Source organism: Tetrao urogallus, assembly GCF_951394365.1.
Source record: "Tetrao urogallus genome assembly, chromosome: 14".
Classification (NCBI taxonomy): domain Eukaryota; kingdom Metazoa; phylum Chordata; class Aves; order Galliformes; family Phasianidae; genus Tetrao; species Tetrao urogallus.
Window position 1 is genome coordinate 4705234 of NC_136827.1, and position 18915 is coordinate 4724148.

General features: G+C 39.0%; 1 protein-coding gene across 6 annotated transcripts in view; it reads right to left on the reverse strand.

The window, feature by feature from the left end:
• Positions 1-18915, reverse strand: part of TENM2 (teneurin transmembrane protein 2) — a gene marked incomplete at both ends in the record, with an annotated part of 471616 nt that overhangs the window by 320089 nt on the left and 132612 nt on the right. For 2 of the 6 annotated variants that reach the window (XM_079542341.1, XM_079542340.1), the window contains one exon: positions 7803-7848. The exons of the other annotated variants lie outside the window; for them this stretch is intronic. In XM_079542341.1, coding sequence (XP_079398467.1) covers positions 7803-7848 — 46 coding nt within the window. Of the gene's footprint in view, positions 1-7802; positions 7849-18915 lie in introns of those variants that run through there. 6 annotated transcript variants of the gene reach the window in all.

An 18915-nucleotide genomic window follows, 5' to 3' on the forward strand; every position in this document is an offset into this window, starting at 1 on the left:
CATGAAATAAACTTCATAATCCTAAACAGTCAGACAACATATTGATACTAGGACTAACCATAAATGGCCTGTGGTAATATTTCTCTTTCATTTATATCAACTACCATTGGTCTTCTTCAATGTTACAGATAAAGAAGCTCTTCAGCACTAATTCCAGCATGTGAAATAACTCTGCAAAAAAAGGCCACCATATCAACTTCTGAGGAGCCTTACTATTTTCTTTAAAATAGAAAACAAGCAGGTGTTCCCCAAGGTAGTGGATCTCCAGCCACTCATGCCTAGTAAGGCTGTCTCAGTAGTGCATCTGAGGGAAACCAAATTTATCCTGGCTTTCTAAAAATGTTACCTTGCTCTGTGCTTCAAATGGTGCAGCCTTTGACTGAGAACTCTACCGATCATTTAAAAAATAAAATCAGTCCCTGAAAAGTAGTTAGAAGGAATTAATAGGAACATCATCATTTAAAGCCAAACTGCTTGTATTTTTCTCTACGATGGACTAAAAACACATTTCTTTACCACAAGAGCTGCATCCCACCTCAACGTGTGTCTCTAGACAGGCAACATCAGATAAAAATCAGTTACGTTTAGCTGTGCAAAGGCAGTGTACCTAGACCTCTTTCATCCAGACACTTTATCCAGTCTTCTGAGTTGCTGTTTTCCCATCCTCAGATATTGTTACTTCACATACCTGTGTGGCTGATTCTCTCCAAACTTTTCCGTATATCTATGTGTACAACCACCATGCTTTAATACAGGCCATGCATACTTCACTATTTATCAGAACATATTACCAATTAACATAAGCACAGCTTGCTCAGTTTATTTTGAAAGTATACATTTAATGAAAATTTACAGTTGATAAATGTTCCTGCTGTTGTGTAACTAGATACACTGAAGTATGAGCTCCTCTGCCACACTTCTTTTGCTGTGTGACAACTAATTCTTAAATAAAGCTTTGAGTACAATCAGAGAACAGTGGGGAAAGAAAAACAAAAAGCGCCCTGCAAGCACTAGCTATGTTTAGGTCTTCATTAAAAAACACATTTCATAAGCTAATTTGAACTGATTGTATACCAGCAATATCTTGCAATACAAAAGAGAAGAGAAGAAAGGTATCAAATGCTACATGAATTGCCCTTACAAAGAAAAAAGCAAAGGGCATACAGATTAGTTTTTGAAGAGCTGCGTATTTCATTTGCCACACCCTTTCTTGCCTCTATTCTTCAGCTCAGAGAATCATTGGTGTTTTTATATTTTGATGTTAGATTTACAACTAACCACAAGAATCACAAAACTCCTTTTCCCTCGCCCCATGAATTAGAACTGGAAGTAACTCCTTCGGAGACACAAGCTGTCCTGCTTGTTTCTCAGCATACAGTCAACTCACAAAATATTCAAAAAGTAAACAAAACCTGCAGCTTTCTGCAACAAATGATCAAAACATGTTTTAAAAAGATGAAAACTTCAGCCATACGTGAACAGTTCCTTCAGAAGATTTCAAAGAAGGTGAACGAGGATAAAATGAGCGAGTTGATAAGGCTGACCAAGAGTAAACTGGGTAAGCATGAAAAGAGAACATGTTCTGCACTGTATTTCTGGTCTGCTTAGCATTTGACATGCGCTGTCTCCAAAGACCATTTTAATTCTTATTTCAGTCATTCTAAAAATCCTCTCAGAAAAGGTAGCAGAGCGACACAATATAATCAACTATAATACAATAATCATGGTTTGGATTTCTGTCAAGTTTCTAACAATGAAAATGAGCATTTATCAGGAATTTGCCTCAAACAAATAATTTGCTCTCATTTCCGCAACAAGACAGACATGATTCTTTTTCATTCAGCTCTTTGTTAACTGATTAATTACTTCACTTCCAAATTTCATTATCAACAGATTCATTTTTTTCTAGGTAGCAACAACTGATATGCTGCATCTCCAAGTCTTGTATTAGAAAGCTGAATATCTGCCCATTCCTTACATTCTACTGACCTCTAGAGACTGTATGTATATATGTATGGTATGGATAGATTATTTTTGTGCATGTACACATAGCAGAGCAATGTCACAGTAGATGATCTTCCAAGAAATCTATATGCAGTATTTGATATTTAAGTTCTTACTCTAATCACAAATGGTTCATAGAAATATTTTTCTTTTGTTTTCTGCAAATGAAGAATCTCTTGTTATTTTATTTTTTATTTTCCTGTGTCCTTCTTACCCCAACACACCACAGCCTTTGTTCTCCAGTATGTACAGCTAAGCTACTTGTAGTTAAGCTACGAGTGTGAATATCGAGACAATCCAGGTTTCGTTCAAGAATGAATAACTGCCAGGAGATGGAGCACCACAAATTTTTAAGTTCCTCGTTTTTGGAAAACAGTCATTACTGCATGTATGGAGAGAAGACAGATCCATCAATTCAGTATCAACAATCCTCCTTCCAACACATTCCAAATGGTAACATCTTGCAGCAGTTCCCTTGCCTCCATTTTGCTGCCAAAGAAAAAAGAAAACTGTACACAAGCCTATGTTTGCTTTGACATTTAGATGAAAGAGAAAGGGCTGCCGGAGTTTAATTTGCCAAATAACACCTATTCAAAATAGACATTAATTCAACAATAAAAAGAAACGAGGGGAACAGAAAATACGGTTGCCCCATAATGATGTTAGCATAGCCACCTCTTGGTAACACTGCGTGGCCAAGTATAAGAAAACCATTACCACCAATATACACAAAATCAACATACGTAATACAAACAGCATTTTCCATCTGAAAATAGTGTGTAGTAAGTTTTAGAGCAAAGTGACTCTAAAATAAACATATTTTTTTCTATTACCACCACTGTTTTATAGAGGAAGACCATCCTTCTATTTTTCCTTTCTCTATTTTTTTTTTTTTGGGGGGGGGGGGGGAGGACAACTGGTGAGGGGGAGGGAAGGTGAGGGTGGTGAAGATCTTGGTAAAGATTTTTAGTTCTTTTAATGCATGCTTTGCACTGTTATAATCATATTGCAAATCATAAGATACAAAATGTACAAAATGTATTAGGTTTGGAATCAGCTAAGAGCTATGGGTTGAATTTTCTTCAATCTATATGAGCTATAGATAGCAACTGAGTTCTGCACCTTTCAGAAACTGCATGCACAATGGCAGTAAGTACTGCATTAACTAAATGGATCTTACAAAATACAACTGAAAGAGGAGCTACATCCACTCCTTTAAGTTACCCAAAAGTTACCGCAGAGTGAGAAAAATACACAAAATTGTGTCTTTTCCTTTAGAATTAATATGAAACTATCATACTGACTGAGCAAATTATACAGATGCATTTGAACGAAATTTCCAAATAACTAATTCAATTTTCATTATCTGTAGTACCTGTTCTTATGCATGCAATAGCATTATTTTTCAGTAACTTAGTGCTAACACAAAGACATCCATCTATCCTGTACTCCAATGATGTGAGACTAGGTATGTATTTTTTAATTTGAAATGGACTTAAATTAAAATACATAGATCCAGACTGTACCTTTGTTTGTACATTCACATGTGCACCCAAGACCATATTGCTACTACTGAGAAATGTAGCACCAGACTCAACTGGGCCCAGAATTATTTACCCTGTTCAGCTATTCTGAGCTTTTCAAAGTGTCTACATAAGCAGAATACCACTATGAGAGTAGGCTTGATTTTCTCTTCATGACTTTGAGAACTGAGAAATACCAAGATAAAAGTTTATTCCTTAGGGCTATATTGTGTCATAAGCCTTTAAACTGAATTTGCCAATGTTTTCAACAGGGAATTCTCTTTGGAAACTGATGACATGTTACAATCTTTTAAGCTGAATTACATACAATTTCACTGAACTGACAAGTCTGAAAGTAAACCAAAGTAGGGAAGGTAAAAACATACTTCTGGTAGCACTCTCTCACCGTTAACAGTCAGGCTTGTTTTTGTGAATGACACCGAACAGTAAAAAAAAGCATATATAGAAGTGCTGATGAACTTGTGCCCATGACCAGCTGAGATGCACAAGACTCAATATCAATTATTTAACTGACTCTAAAGCCCTATGAACTCCTAAGTCTAAGCAAAAAAAAAATGTACAGGACAATTCAGTAAATATATGTAGTAGTACTGTTTCCAAAATCATACTTACAAAATCCAATAAGATTTCATTTCTTCAACATGTACAGCACGCTGACAATTCTCTAAAGATTAAGCAATTGCCTTCGTATGTACATAGCTGTGTGCATGCCCTAACTCAGCACCAACGACAAATTAAACAAAATGCTAATGAATAGAAAAAAAACCTCATCAACTTAAAGCTTGTCAGATTAGACAAAATTTGGCATGAGCCACTGGGAGAAAACATAACAAAACAAAATTGCAAATAAAACACTGGACCTAAGCTATAATAAATTATGTACAACATACATCACAGAGAAAGTGACTGTAGAGATCAGTTGTACATTTATTTGTCTGTATTTTTTCCCATTTACAAGCAGAAGCTGAAATTTCCTTACACAATAAATAAAATGAATTAAACTATGCTCCCACACACTTTAAACTCCAGTGTATCTCTATAAGGTTAAGTGTAAAAACTAAGATCTTATCTCTACGTGGTCTGCAACTAATTTTGTTCTTCCTTGTTTAACTTCAGTACAAATGGATACACGAGATAGCTGAATGCAGAGATCACCCTTTGGTTATGACTACCCCAAGTTTTGCATGTTCATGCTACTTTACTTGAAAAGTTAGCATCGTTAACAAAAACAAGCCAAAACAAACACAAGAACAATGTAACACACATTACCTTTTTGAATTTCAAATCAGTCAGGATTCATGACCATCTCCACAAATAAATATTCCTGCAGACAGATGTCAGTGGTTGCCTGAAATTGCATCAGTTAGCACCTGCATACTACAGTTCTTCACTCCTTTGGGAGGATTTTATCATTTAATCTGGTTAATTAACAACAGAGTCCTTTCAGCACAGGACATCACAGTCTTCTGTCCTCGCTCTTGCCATTAGTTACTCCACTTCCATTTATTAATACCAGTCCCATCAGAGAATTTCTCTCAAAATTTAATCACACAGCAAAAAGATGTAAACAATATTGTTCTTAGTTAAAAAAGAGAATACACTAATTCACTATTTTCTTCTTTTAAAAACTGCATTATGTGCGGTAAGCCCTTATTATTGAAAAGAAAGCAACTTCAATGCACTGGAATTCCACCACATTTGCGACTGCATACTTTTGTTACTCAATTTATAATTTAATATACGTTATTTGCAAACCTTGAAAGAAATAACACTTTTGGGAATAGTGAGAAAATACGCATACAAAACAATGGCAACACTAGTGATAAAATGTTAAAAGCGGTGAGTAAGAACTCCAAACCTTAAAAAAACAAAACAAAACAGGAGAGGGGCAGACAGTTGCGATGGGTCTCGTCAAATTTCAGTACGTGTACTTCTTCAGAATGAACAGAACTGAAGAAGATGGTGCAAAAATTTACTGGTCTCATATTATTAAACAATCAACAGCCTGCATAAACATTTACCTTGAGATTTTTCTTAGGCTTTTGTAACCTCACCGCATTTCTTTTCCTCCATCAAATAATCTTTACTTTGCTCTCCAGCAACATCTACTGGAACATCAGTAAAGTGCTGCTATTTATATTAATCACTCATTAAAAATCTAGTTGAGCAGAGTAAGCAAATGCCAAAATGAGTGATAAATGATCTGCAATTCAGATCCTGCATTCTGGGCTCAATCAGAACAAGTTAGCTTGCTTTCAACCTTCTAGTTGTCTGCCATTTCATAAGGCAACATTTTTTTTAATGACAAACTCATGTTGAAAGTTATCTACCATTTACACATAGATTCACTTCAGTACAGTCACGAGAAAACACTTAAAATAGCACATTTATCCAGGGCTTCCATTTTTTGTTGGGCAAGTTACTGAATTTCATTTTGGTCCAACACGCGGTTCAACAGACCTGAAGCACGAAAGGAGCTAGGAAGGACAGACAGAACAAATTTGTGACGAGGAAAAAGAAGTGTAATGGCCAAGCCAGATAACAGCAACACTAGAGTTACAAAATTAAAATATCCTCTATAAATCTGTGAAACATTTACAGTTTTTTTTTTTTTGTCTAACTATAGGTGTTCCAAAAAAATCAGCGCCTTCTTATAAGGATGAATATACATGAGTAATTGACACTGAAGGTAAAAGTAGCAGCACAAAGTCCCTGCACACTGATGGGAGACTAGGCTTCCCCAGGGACTTGATCCCATTCAGCTATGTGGTGCCTTGTCACTGCCTATCTTGTAAAACCAGCTACTGTGAACGTACACAGAAAGCAGTGCCAGTGATTTTTACAAGGTACATGGCATTGTGCATTCATGTATCTCAATGTAGGATTCAGTCATAAGGCTAAACTTGCACAAAGACAAAAGTACTCAACAAAATGTATTAATTTCCATCTGCACTGTGCTCAGTTGTACGCCTGTAACACTAAAATCTACCTATTAAACAATGTTTGCTCTATGACAGCTTATAATTCCTAGTTAGCTCTGCGTGGCTCTGCTTTTAGAGACAGTTAATTAGTACTGCACTTTTACAAGTTACTCTGATCACCGCAATATTGTTTGCCTTGCTTTAAATTCCTAATAAAGGTCCAGCTATCCTTGAATGCTCACTCACTCACTTTCCACTATGACAATGAAATTCAGAACACCCTGCTCACTGTTCCCTCTATTCAATCTCAGTTTCCCCACAACAACTGTAAAATATAAATAAAGGGAGAAAAAACAAAACACCAAAAGCCAGTGAAGACCCAGAACAGAAGTCCCAGTAGCTAAGGATTTAACTTGTGAGTAAAAAGCACTTATCATCATTTTTAAAATGACAGTGTTTTGCTGCTTTTGGAAACCCTACCATAGCCTGAATGTATTTTTTACAGAGAATAAAAGAGCACGCTTCCTAAAACCACAAACACTCTTACGCTATATAATTTTATGTTACTACAAGACCCAAGTTCAGAGGCTTTGCCTGATAAATTAGCTCCTCTCAATAACCGTTAAACAGAAAGCCCTTCATTGTAATCCAAGTGCACTTGTGGACAGCACTTTCAGAGTTAACTCCGTCTGACAACTGACAGAAATCCATTATTCTAATTTGGTGATTGCTTTACTAAACACAGATGCAGTTTATGACTTTTAGTCACGTATTTCATTCAGGATGGTACTTAATCTCAATTTAAAAAACATAAACACAAAATAGATTTTACAGTATGTCTAAAAGGTTACAGCTATTCGTCTGAAGAAATGCCAGGCAAACAAATCGTATTCGCCAGGACCTGAACTCAATGCTAGGTTTTACCTCAGCAAATAAATAGTAAATAAGTGCAATTAATTTTTAGTTCAGCTGTTGCAATCAAATTGCAGAATGGCAAGCTCCTAGAAGGCTGTAAGACTCAGAAGCTTTTCTCATACCGACTCAAGCACTGAATTTAACCTTAAGGAAAGTCCAGCTTTCACAAAAGCTGGTTCTGTTTTATTTTGCTACACAGAGAAACACAGAAAAAAAATCATTCAGTGTGAATTCAGCTTCCTTACAAAGCCATTTCTAATTCATTTCGCAGCACATACTTTAAATCTTAAACAAAAGGAATCTGATACAACACCGATGCTGCCTCTTGCTGCAGTTGCTTTCCCCAGTTACCCAATGCTGAAAATCTACCGCTCCGACCAAGCCGCTCCATAAAACACCGGATTCGGGCACTTCTTACCTGCCTCAGTTGAAGGCTTCCTTCCCTTGTTAGCAGTATGAAGCATCCTCTAGCCTTCCCAATCCTCGCCACCAGCCTCAAATTGCACAGCTAAGTCCCTTTTTTTGCAAGAAAACGCGTACAGAAAGTGATTAGTTTTTGTTGTCCCTTTTAAGTCCCTCCTGCGGGAAAGAGCAGGGGAGCGATGTGACGCCACCTTTTAATCTTTTGCAAGAGTGAAAAGGCAGAAAAGGAGTGCTCGATCAAACTGAGCTTCACACATGACTAAAACTCGCCTGAGAGGCTGCAAGCTCTGGCTAAAGCACCACTAGGCGTAAGTGTAAGAACAGAGAAGAGGGGAGAGTCAATGAAATGTGACAACGTATGTGCATCAAAGACAGGAAAAGAGGGAGAGAACAATAAGAGAGAGATCGAGGCAGCAACAAGAGAAAGAGAAAGAAAGAGAATGTGAGGGAGAATAAGCATGAAGAAAAGATAGAGAGTTTTGAGGCAAAGAATTCACAGAATAAAGCCAAAGTGTCTGGCAGCTTCTGTTTTTATCTCAGCGAGCACGACATACTGCCTCTCCCATTTAGTAACACATTCTTGTCTCTTCCAGGTTTGAAAACTGAGATAATCACAATGTGTGCCTGCATTTGCCTCACTGGCACATTTGTGAGCTGCATACCTGAGATTCTGCTCAACCATCTTCTAGAGCTGCATATAATGTGCAATTAAGTTCACATATCCATTAGGACAGACAACTCCCCTCTGCAACCCCGCCCCCAAAGAACCAGAAGCCACTAATTTCTCCATCAATTTACAATCTAGCTTAACTGGCAGATGGAATTCTACTTATAACTACTAACAAACTGCCTCTAATAAACAAATGACTGAACAAATGTTTAATGTTGTTAAGTGAGTTTTCATAGCAACAAAATGTATTAGCATTGATAAATCTGTTTCAGAAAAGAGATATTATAGACATTTCCTTCTATTTATCTTGTTATTTCTAAGTAAAGTTGCACCAAGTATTGGGAGGAGAAGAAAATGTGACCTGGAACCAACATTTTAAAGGAATCAGTCAAGATGCAATCAGGTTTTGAATTTTAATAAAGAGATTACTAACTATGAACTCAAAGTAGAATTTAAAATTTAACTATGAGCTCCTAGAAAAAGGTGCGCACACCAAGTTGTCATACAAGTAGAGTTGTTGCAAGATTGGAGAATTAAATGCATTTAGTTTTGTCTGCATCTCTTTAAGGTACAGGCGAATAGGCTGACAACCGATCAGGTGGCCGAAAAGCACAATCCTTGTCTACTGAACCAATGCAAGTTCAGTCTGACTTGGTTATTACATGGAGATGTAAGGTTAAGGGGGCAACAGCAAACTAAACAAACTCAAAAAACAAAATATATTTTCCCTCTGCTGCAGCATCCTATTTGAGCCTCCCTGTGGATCCTAGAATCTGAACTCCATTAACAAAAAGGAAGGACTAAGTCAGCGGTATAAGATTCTGGAAATCTGGATTCATAACTCATCCACATAGCACACCTCTCTTAGCTAGGACAAGAGCTGTGTCCTAAAGCACTTAGTTGGAAAAAAAATTAAGAGCTCTACACAACTCACTATCTGTGCATAAATCTAAGGATTTCCAGGTTCCACATAGGAGGTTATGAAGACGAATTCACAAATGACCATCAAGGAATCAACAACCAATTTCAGCACTGAGGACTTCAAATACCATTACTGCACTGTAAGTCTTAAAAGAATTAACATTTTCCTTAGAACGTTAGTATCTCCTCAAATCCTTCTATGGAACTTTGGGCAGGCAGAGTGCAGCTTTCAAATTTGTAATGCTGAAGCTTGAGAACTGCCCCAAACCTCGCACTTCTGCATTTTTGATCGTGTTTCACTGGCAGTTGGCAATACCTTCACATAAATACAGGTCCAATAAAATCAGATTCTCACTGATCTTCTTGAGTAACCGCCGCCACATAAGCCTGGGTGATTTTTTTGCCACGAAAAAGAGATAACCCCATTTATTTTTATATATACAAAGGTCTGGGCTTTTACCCACCTCTCCCTGTGTGTAACAATACAGCTTCAGCCTGATGCAGCAAAAAGCATTTGTGGGATAATTTATATCAAGTGTTTCCTCCTGTTCTGCTGCTGTAAGGGATCTAACCTAAGGTCCCAAGTTCCTATAAGAAGCTCACTCATTCTGTATGTGTGCACAAACATAAGCCTGTGGTCACTCATCTTAAAATTACTAATAACAGTGAAACGTAAAGGTTCTCTGCCTGTTTTCAACCCCCACATCTTTCCTTTTTTTTTTTCTTTTTTTTTTTCTTTTTTTTTTCCATTTATATTCTCTTAACCTTATTGGTAAACAGCACTCATCACGGAAGTTTTAATAAGCACGTCCTATGCGTCTCATAAGGCAGCAGGTTATACTCATGACAAGATTTAAAAACAAAAGCACACGTGAACGGTTTCTGTATGTATTTCTTCATACTCACAGGCTTATCTCCAGACTCACAATGCAATCAACCCTTAATGCTTACTCCCAAGACCAGCAAAAATCATGCTTTCTTCCTTTTCAAAAAAGACACAACATTGCAAGGCTAAAACTAAGCATAAGCTTATGCACTATACCAAATAAATTCTTTTCTACAAGAACTGACCTTGTGTTTGAACTAAAAATGCTTCGATGCTGAACTGCTTAAATCCTGACAGCTCCACTGAGGATAACCAGTTACTCTCCTGCAAACTGGCAACACTTCCATAAGACAGGCCAGGTCTCTGACTTACATGAATCCAAAAATCGTATCTTAACAATCAAACAAGATTAACAATCTTAACAAATCTTAGCAATTAAATATGCTTCACCTTGAGCTTCCTCAAGCAGTACTGCAGTAGCGAACAGGAACCACACCACTGAAAGTTAGTAAATAACTCCACAAGGAAACACAAAGATGATGTCATTTTGTACAGAGATACAACTGATTTCCAGCCCCCTTTTATATACACACCACTGCAGGGAAAACAACTAATCATTTTTCAACAACTAATTTGAGTTTTCTTTCAACTGCATCTGACAAAGTCCACTTTAGTTGAATCACAAAACACCCTTACATCCTCCTCCATTCTACTGTAAGTCTGGATCATTCCTCGCTTTGGTTTAGGTCCAGGATTTCAGAAGCCTGCAGACAAAATTGTACTCTACGTCCCTTCCTTAAAACTTGCATGGAAATAAAACAGTGAATAAATAGCATACCTGATGACACTGGTTGCACTGGCTAAATGATGCGGTCCCTTCCGTTGCATTATCCAACACTGAACATCATGACAACAAACTACACGGAAATACTGTGGCAAAGGAACACAAAAGTAATTCAGTTACCTGACACCTATTAGAGGGACTGCTGGCCCCAAATGTTCACCCCCTGCATATCCTTGGAAGTTAAATAAAAGCCTCTGGCTATGCAACATAGTTAATAACTGCTTCCCCTTTCCAATAACCTTCTGTACTTATGTCTAACAAAGATTTTTTCTTTGCCAATTTTCTATTTGGAAGGCATCAACGCAGAACAATATATATATTTTTTTTCTGTTGATTTCATTTCTTCTGCTTCTGACCTGACAAAAAGACTGTCTGAAAGCATCTATTCCTTTTTCCAATTATACCTGTTGGTTTAATAAACATACCATCTTTTTTCCAATCCTTGTTTCAATAACAACTTTGGATCATCCTCTTATGCCACAATCATTACTGAAGCAGAATGGTCCTGGGGCACCTCCTCCCTTCCCAGTGACCATTTCTTACACTGTGACTGTTCAGTCAAAGGACGAACAATGGCGCAACACAAGGGCTAAAACAGCAGCACAGCACGTAACACCTTAAGTCTTATATTGCATTTACTCTACTTCTCTGTATCTCATTTATGACAAGAGATAAAAAAAAGTTAGCATGGTAAAAAGAGTGCAATGATCAGACAGTTTTACTGGTGAAAGGTAGAAGTTAAAGAGCTTGTACAAGCATGAGCTACATGTAAACTCCTGGCTCTGTGAAGGCAAATGCGATGCTATAACTGATGCGATCTATAAAACCACCTAATTACTGAGCCCATCTACGAACACGTGATAGCCCTGTTATAAATTACAATTCTCTGCGACCTCCACTAGGTTCAAAGATGACAACCTTACTCTCTAGATGCATGCCTGGACAAACTTATATATGACTACTGGCAATATGCTACAGAAGACATAGCCAAGTGCCATGCAAAGAAGCAAAGACAAAAGAGATGTAAAAGTTTCATCAGCAGAAGCAGCTTATAATTTGACTCTGATTCATATGTTTGCCTTAACTGCTACAGAAAATACTATTCGATTCTTATTATTGTCAACTGATAAAGTGATTACTAAATAAATAAAAACAAATTAGGTATTAGCTTTCTTTACATCACAGAAGAAGCGTTTATATATTACAAGATCTGCCATATCATGAAAGAAAATCAATACCTTTGTAATTTTGACTCGGTTGAAGAACTAGGAGGAAATAATCAGTACATTTCTGGTTATTTGGGAAATTCAATTCTGAAGGAGTTGTAATACTTGATTATTATATTAAAAAAAATAAATAAATACAAAAATATAGATTAAAATGGCATTCCAAAATTCAGACTTCTGTGGCACCAGCTCACAGTGCTGTCTGACGGGCACATTTCTATTCACATTTTTTCCTCCAACTAGTTTTGTTTATAGCAACATAAACTAAGGTCCTTTAAGATGTCATCAGTACTTCAGACAATTCCTAAAGTATCTCTGACAGAACATAAACACTTTTAAAAATAACAGTAAACTGATTACCTTTGTCTAGGCCTAAATGGAAGCTGGTTCACTAGCCTCACTCACCTTGACAGGCAGAGAGGATAGGAGCTGACTCACAGACACAAGGTTTGGCTGTAACACAGGCGGAGAGCTCCTGCAGAGCATGCAGAGGCAGGCTACTCGTGAGGACAGAGGCCAGCTTCCAGGAGGGAGCAATGTAGTTCATAACGATTTTCTTCACTACTAGACACACTTTAAGTTCTCCATGTGAAGTGAAGAACTACGTTGAGTCAACAGAGTACACAGCAACACAGACCATACAATTTATTTTAAAGTACTGAGCAGCACACTTAACTGAAAAAAAAAAAAAAAAAAGGTTTTACTGCCCGGTCCTCTCAATTAATATGCAACATTCATGCCTTAAGCATTCCCTTGTGAATTCTGTACTTCTGTGAGCCACAGCTTTGAAGATGTGTTGGTTTCCTATGCACTAATTTGACCTATATTCAGACTGACTCCTACTTTGAGACTATTTCTGATATGAAGTCAATTCCAGATGCACATTGCTTTGCTACCCCTATGATATGGATACCAAAAAACAGAAGGATGTCATCAAATTACAAGGCTACTGCTGTCATTCCCTAATAACTGGCACTGATCAAAAATGTTTTTTTTGTACACTGATCTTGGCACAAGTGCATTTCCTTGATAACGTGAAAGCTCAGAACCAAATCCAGAAACCTTTGCAAATTATTTCCTGTTATGCCTAGGTACAGAGGCCTACTGACTTGCCTGAAGCCGAGCTTGACATGTGCTGTGGGCCTGCCAAAGATGCCTAAGACTCTCAAATGGTGAAAATTTCCTAAGAACATAAAATTAGCCTTCAAGAAATAATCAGAAATGTACAAGAGGAAAAGTTACTAAAAGTTCAGAAATGAAAAGAGAAAAAGGAGATTCTATCTCTAACATAGCGAACTGCAGAAGCAGTAAATAAGGAAAAAGGCTTTAGTTTTTAATGCTTGATCCTATTTACTTCTGCCCTGATCCACATTTTTCACACCCAACCTCCAGCTTTTACATTTACAAGAGAAAGATGTGGTACAGTCAGGTCTTACCCTGCTGCCTGACAATACATTAAATTCCCAAAAGTGTTTCATGCAATGCTCAGGTGGAATAGCCATACCCTATAACTTTCCCTCATCTCTAAGAGACTTCGAGGCAGTTCTGAAAACATGAGTTTCTGCACTCATCATGAACAACCAATTTTACAACACCAACATCACCACAGTCACGATGGTGTAAAAAAAAATGCACCCACTGCTAGATTAGCAATGCCATAACACAGGTTATGTAAACAACAGCACAATTCCTTCTCGCTGGCTGAATATTTGTAGAGTCCTAATTATGAGTCAAACTTTTTTTTTCCAGTTTCATGCTGTATCTACACTATGACTAAAGTAAATGATTGAACAGTATTAAAAAAAAGGGCAGCTTCAAGAAAGTCTGGCTGACAATCCATCTGTTGTGGTTCAAAACAAAGAATAAAATTCCACCGAGGAAGGTTGACATGATGTACAAAAGCACCCTTAAAGCACATTTCCTGTCATGCCATCAGCTCTCATCAGACAGAGGGTATTTGTTTTGATTAACCTTTGGTATGAAACAAAACACCTGTTCTTGTCTTTTATCTCTGTCACATCCGAAAAAGGAATGCACAGTGAAGGAAGAGAGTAAAATAAGAAATTTGGAAAATGTGAAGTACTGATTAGAATTCTGAGAAGAGCGAAAACATGACATGCATGACTTCAGAGAACTTTAAGAAAGCATTTTAGGAAAGTCATTAAAAAGTGACAAATGTTCAGTAAAGTACATAAAATATAACATTTCTATTAAAAACAAAGATACTAAGAACGATGAAAACTAGAAAAATAATTGGTTTTAAGACAATCAGATTGCATTATAAACAGCATTCTCTTAAAAATATCTATAACAAGCCACTTGCCATATTTAAAAATAAAACGTTATGATAACACTCAACATTTTCTCCCTAAATCTTTTCCACTTTGGAATACACAGATTTTGGATCCATGGAAACTTGACTGCAAATGTGTCATCTTTTCAACTCAGCTGACTAAGAGCTCCGGAGAACTATCTGGCTGTATGTGGGATGGTCTTCAACTTTGTGAATTCAGAAACAACAGAGAACAGCTTTCCAGTAAAGAAAGTTTCTGACAGAGAGAGTTTCTGTAACAATCACAGAAACAATTCAAAACTCATCAGACGACTCTTTCTTACCATGAGCTGATGCTCACTTGTGAAATCTGGATTAAAACAGCCCAATTTCTGATGTTGAATATCTAAGAAACCTCCAGAAGCTGCCAGAGACATGCTATTCAAACCAATGGAGTCACCCCACCATCCTGGAAAGTACTCATCTTAATGGGCAAGACCAAAGCATGACATGTAAAGGGCCTGATCACGGGAGGGAAAAAACACAGACTATCTTACAAACGCTCCAATTGTTCACTAGCCACCACTTCCTCCTTCCCCAAACCTCCTGATGCCTTTCCAGAGCTTTTTAAAGTACACTTCCCCCTTCTGTGAGTCAGTATTCCTATCTACGAACAGCATACAGAGATAAGAGCTAGTCTGTAGAAGACCTACTGCTGAAGATACCAGAGAGGGTTATCATGACATTAAAAATCCCTAGATTTTTAGCTTTTTTTTTTTCCTTCTCCCTAAATGCTCCATTAAATCTGTGCTTATTGACCTCAATGGGAAAACGCTCGTATCTCTAGCGCAATTTTACATAACCTTAATGCACGTTTATGCTACATCTGCTGATTAAAATTTCCAAATATCTATAAGATAAAGTAATAATCTGCCGCCGGGACTTTTTGTAGGAAAAATACCAGGAGCGCAGCGGCGCCGTATGCAATCACAAAGGATGCTTCAAACATCCTGCCGCCCTCTGTGCCGTACGGAGCGGCAGAACAGAACCGCGGAACCTCGCGCGCTGCAGCCCGCTGACCACCGCGTCCATCACGCAGGCACACACCGTGTGCCTTGACACCCCGAGCTTCGTTTGGTCGCTCGCTCTTTTAACTCGGCTTTAAAGGCAGAAAGCACCACGCAGCCCAGCCCGCCTGACCGCCGCCCCGCCTCAGCCGCCGCCCGCCCGGGGGCCGCCCCGCGTTCCGCCGACCCCCTCCTCACAGCCCGACCCGCCGTCGAATCCCCGCCCCGGCAGCACCGCCGCCATCGCCGAGCCGGGCGGGGCACCGCGGAACGAACGGGCAGCCACGGCAGATAGCGAACCACGTACCAGAGCGCTGCGGCGGGATCCCCTCAGCGCCGCCTTCCCGGCCTCCGGGAGCGAGAGGAGCGGGGACGGCCCCGGCCGTTGGGCGCCAGGCGTGCGGCCATTGGGCGGCGGCAGCGGGTGCTCAGCGCGAGGCCCTGCGGCGCAGGGCGGTATCGCAGAGCTGAGGGGAGCACGGGTTGGAAGGCACCTTAAATGCCTATGCCAGTCCCAGCTCAGTCTGCCCGGGGCCCCGTCCAACCCTGCCTTGGGCACCTCCGGGGATGGGGCATTCGCAGCTCCTCTGGGAAGGAGGACTAATGGCAGGCAGGCAGGCAGCACAGACACTGAATTGACGTACAACAAAAGAGGGGTTTCTGGTACCAAAGTTTTACGTGAAAGAAGAAAGATGGAACATCCTGTGACAAGAGAGAAGGGCGGAGGCACAAAAAGCCCAAGGACCCTCAGCCGGCAGCTCGGCTACCTTTGGCGGCCACAGGAAGCAGAACCTGAGGCGCTGTGAGTGGGTGCGGCTGCCAGGAGGGCCTTCAGAGGGAGGTGAGAGAGGAGCAGCCTTTGATATAAACCAGAACTGACAGCGCCTGAGCTGAGAACGAGCTCCAGAAAGAAGGAGCGGAGATCCAAGGATATCAGTTGCGGCTGCAATGTGCAACGAATACCAGAACAGCTCAGCGGGGCTCACTGATCAAAAAACAATGCCAAAAGGCTAACACTAATGGCAATTCTGTCTGGCCACAGTCATCAGTGTGACAGAGCTGATGCTGCAGGTGCCCAAAGAAACAGATCTTTCATTTTCTCTCAGAGCCAGGTATAGTCTGTGAGTTTGCTCACGCATAAAGAGCAAAATTAGCACAGCCGACAGCAGATAGTAACATAAATGAACAATGATGATGTATAGCTTTCACTTTAGGTAAACATCTTTTAACACAGGATTCCAGTGGCTTTTTAACTGTACCACTGCAGAGTGAAATAATTACTTTTTGCATTAGTCCAGTCAGAACTGAAAGCTTCAAATTGTTACTATCAAATGAAACGTTATTAAAATTCAGTTGCCCTACTAGCCACTTGATTACAATTCAGCAAAAGTATAATGCATGAAAAAGCAGGAAAAAAAAAAAAAAAAAAAAAAGGAAAAAACTGAACAACAGAGGGAGACAGGGACATGCAGAATCAGAACATATTCCAAAGAACAACGTGCAAACATGGAAATGTTTTTGCTCTGGCTGCAAAGAGCTGGCTCACTATTCAACTACTGCAATCTTGAAACAAAGCAATCATTTGGAATCTTACCTCAGCCAATTCCCTTATGACCAGAGAATACTTCTGACTTATTTCATCAGCTACACCTTTCATAGTTTCCCACATGCACCTCCCAGACTGTAAACATGCCACATGCCTTCTGTTACATGCTGAAGAGCCTTACGTACATGAGCCAAAAGGGACAGGAGAGTGCTTTCTCTATCACTGCAAGCAGACATGACCATTACATCACCTGCAAGGTTTCTAGAAAACATTAATTATTCTAGGCACTAAAAAAGCCTCCCTTCTTGGAGAAAGCAGAAATGAGACCTTGCTGCACCTCCATTTCTCTGTCTGTATGGTGACAAGATGCTACCTACACCCATACCAACAGCCACCGAGTGGAAAGGGAGTTTGCATCTATTTCACTTAAGTGGATAATGACTCCATAATGCTATTCTGAAGCCAAACAACAAATAAAAATTATGATGTGCAGACTGAATGACTTCCTTGGAATCTAAAAACATTCCTACGTATAATTCCTTCTAAAACGTTAAAAATAGGCCAGTGGAACATAAAAAAAACAACACGCTATAGAGAAACACGATTCTAATCAACTACACGTGATGTTTCTTTGCCATTTTCTAATACAGCTTTTCATTTTTCAGATAGTACCTTGCTTCAGTAATTTGAAAGTGCAAACACCTAAGGTTACGACTGCTAATACTCTTACAGAAGTCATCCCATATACATATATATATCCCATATATGTATATATGAATACACTCCAAAACACAGGGATAGTAACAACAATTCATTTCTCGCATGGCAACTTGGAAAAAAAAAAAAAGTAAATAATATTTGTATTGTTCAGAAAAGTAACATTCAAGCATGTTAAAGCATGCAAAGTCTAACTGAAACGAGCTCTGGAGCTCACATCTCAGCTTGTGATTCACTGCTGGAACTTGGAAAAGAATTACCTTTGATGTCATCATTCTTTTCTGCTTATATAATGATAATGATACCTCATAGGACCACTTATGGGTTTAAAACTAATGTTGACACAAAATCTTCAAACTATTTATAATTATTTGGTAAAGTGTTAACACACACATAAGAAAAAAACAAAACAAAACAAAAAACAAACAAACAAAACATGTTTATGCATTCCCAAAGTTGATTATGATCATAATTATTAATGCTGCATGCACAGGTAATAGTTCCTCACCTGCTGAGGCATGATGCTAATGTAACATAATGGGTATTTGACAGATAAGGCATGGCACGGCATCTTGCTTTGGCCAAGCTACAAGTCTTAATGTATTTAAAATATGCTAGAAAAAGAAATGCCAGAAGAAAATTATGCTAGCAAGCACAGTTGTGAAATGCCTTTTCAAGTCCCACTTAGGAATCAGCTTGAATGAGTTGGTCTCTGCACTGTGACTTGCAAACTGCTGTTGGGCTGCAGCAGATCCAGTGAGGTCAAGAAAAAAGCAGCAGGAGTCTCAGCACACAGATCCAAGGAAGCAGCTGTGGCTATCCTGAAGCAGAGAGGAAGAAGTGAGGAAGAAGCAGTCCTCGTGAGAATGGGAGAACACCAAGCTAGATCCAGGGAGAAATGTCATCACCAGTTGTCCTGGGCAAGATTTCACACAGAAAGAACTGGGAACCACTGTGCTGGGCGAAAACTTTAAGGGACATTTATCCTCAAGACAGAACAAAGTTTTATTCTAGCAAAT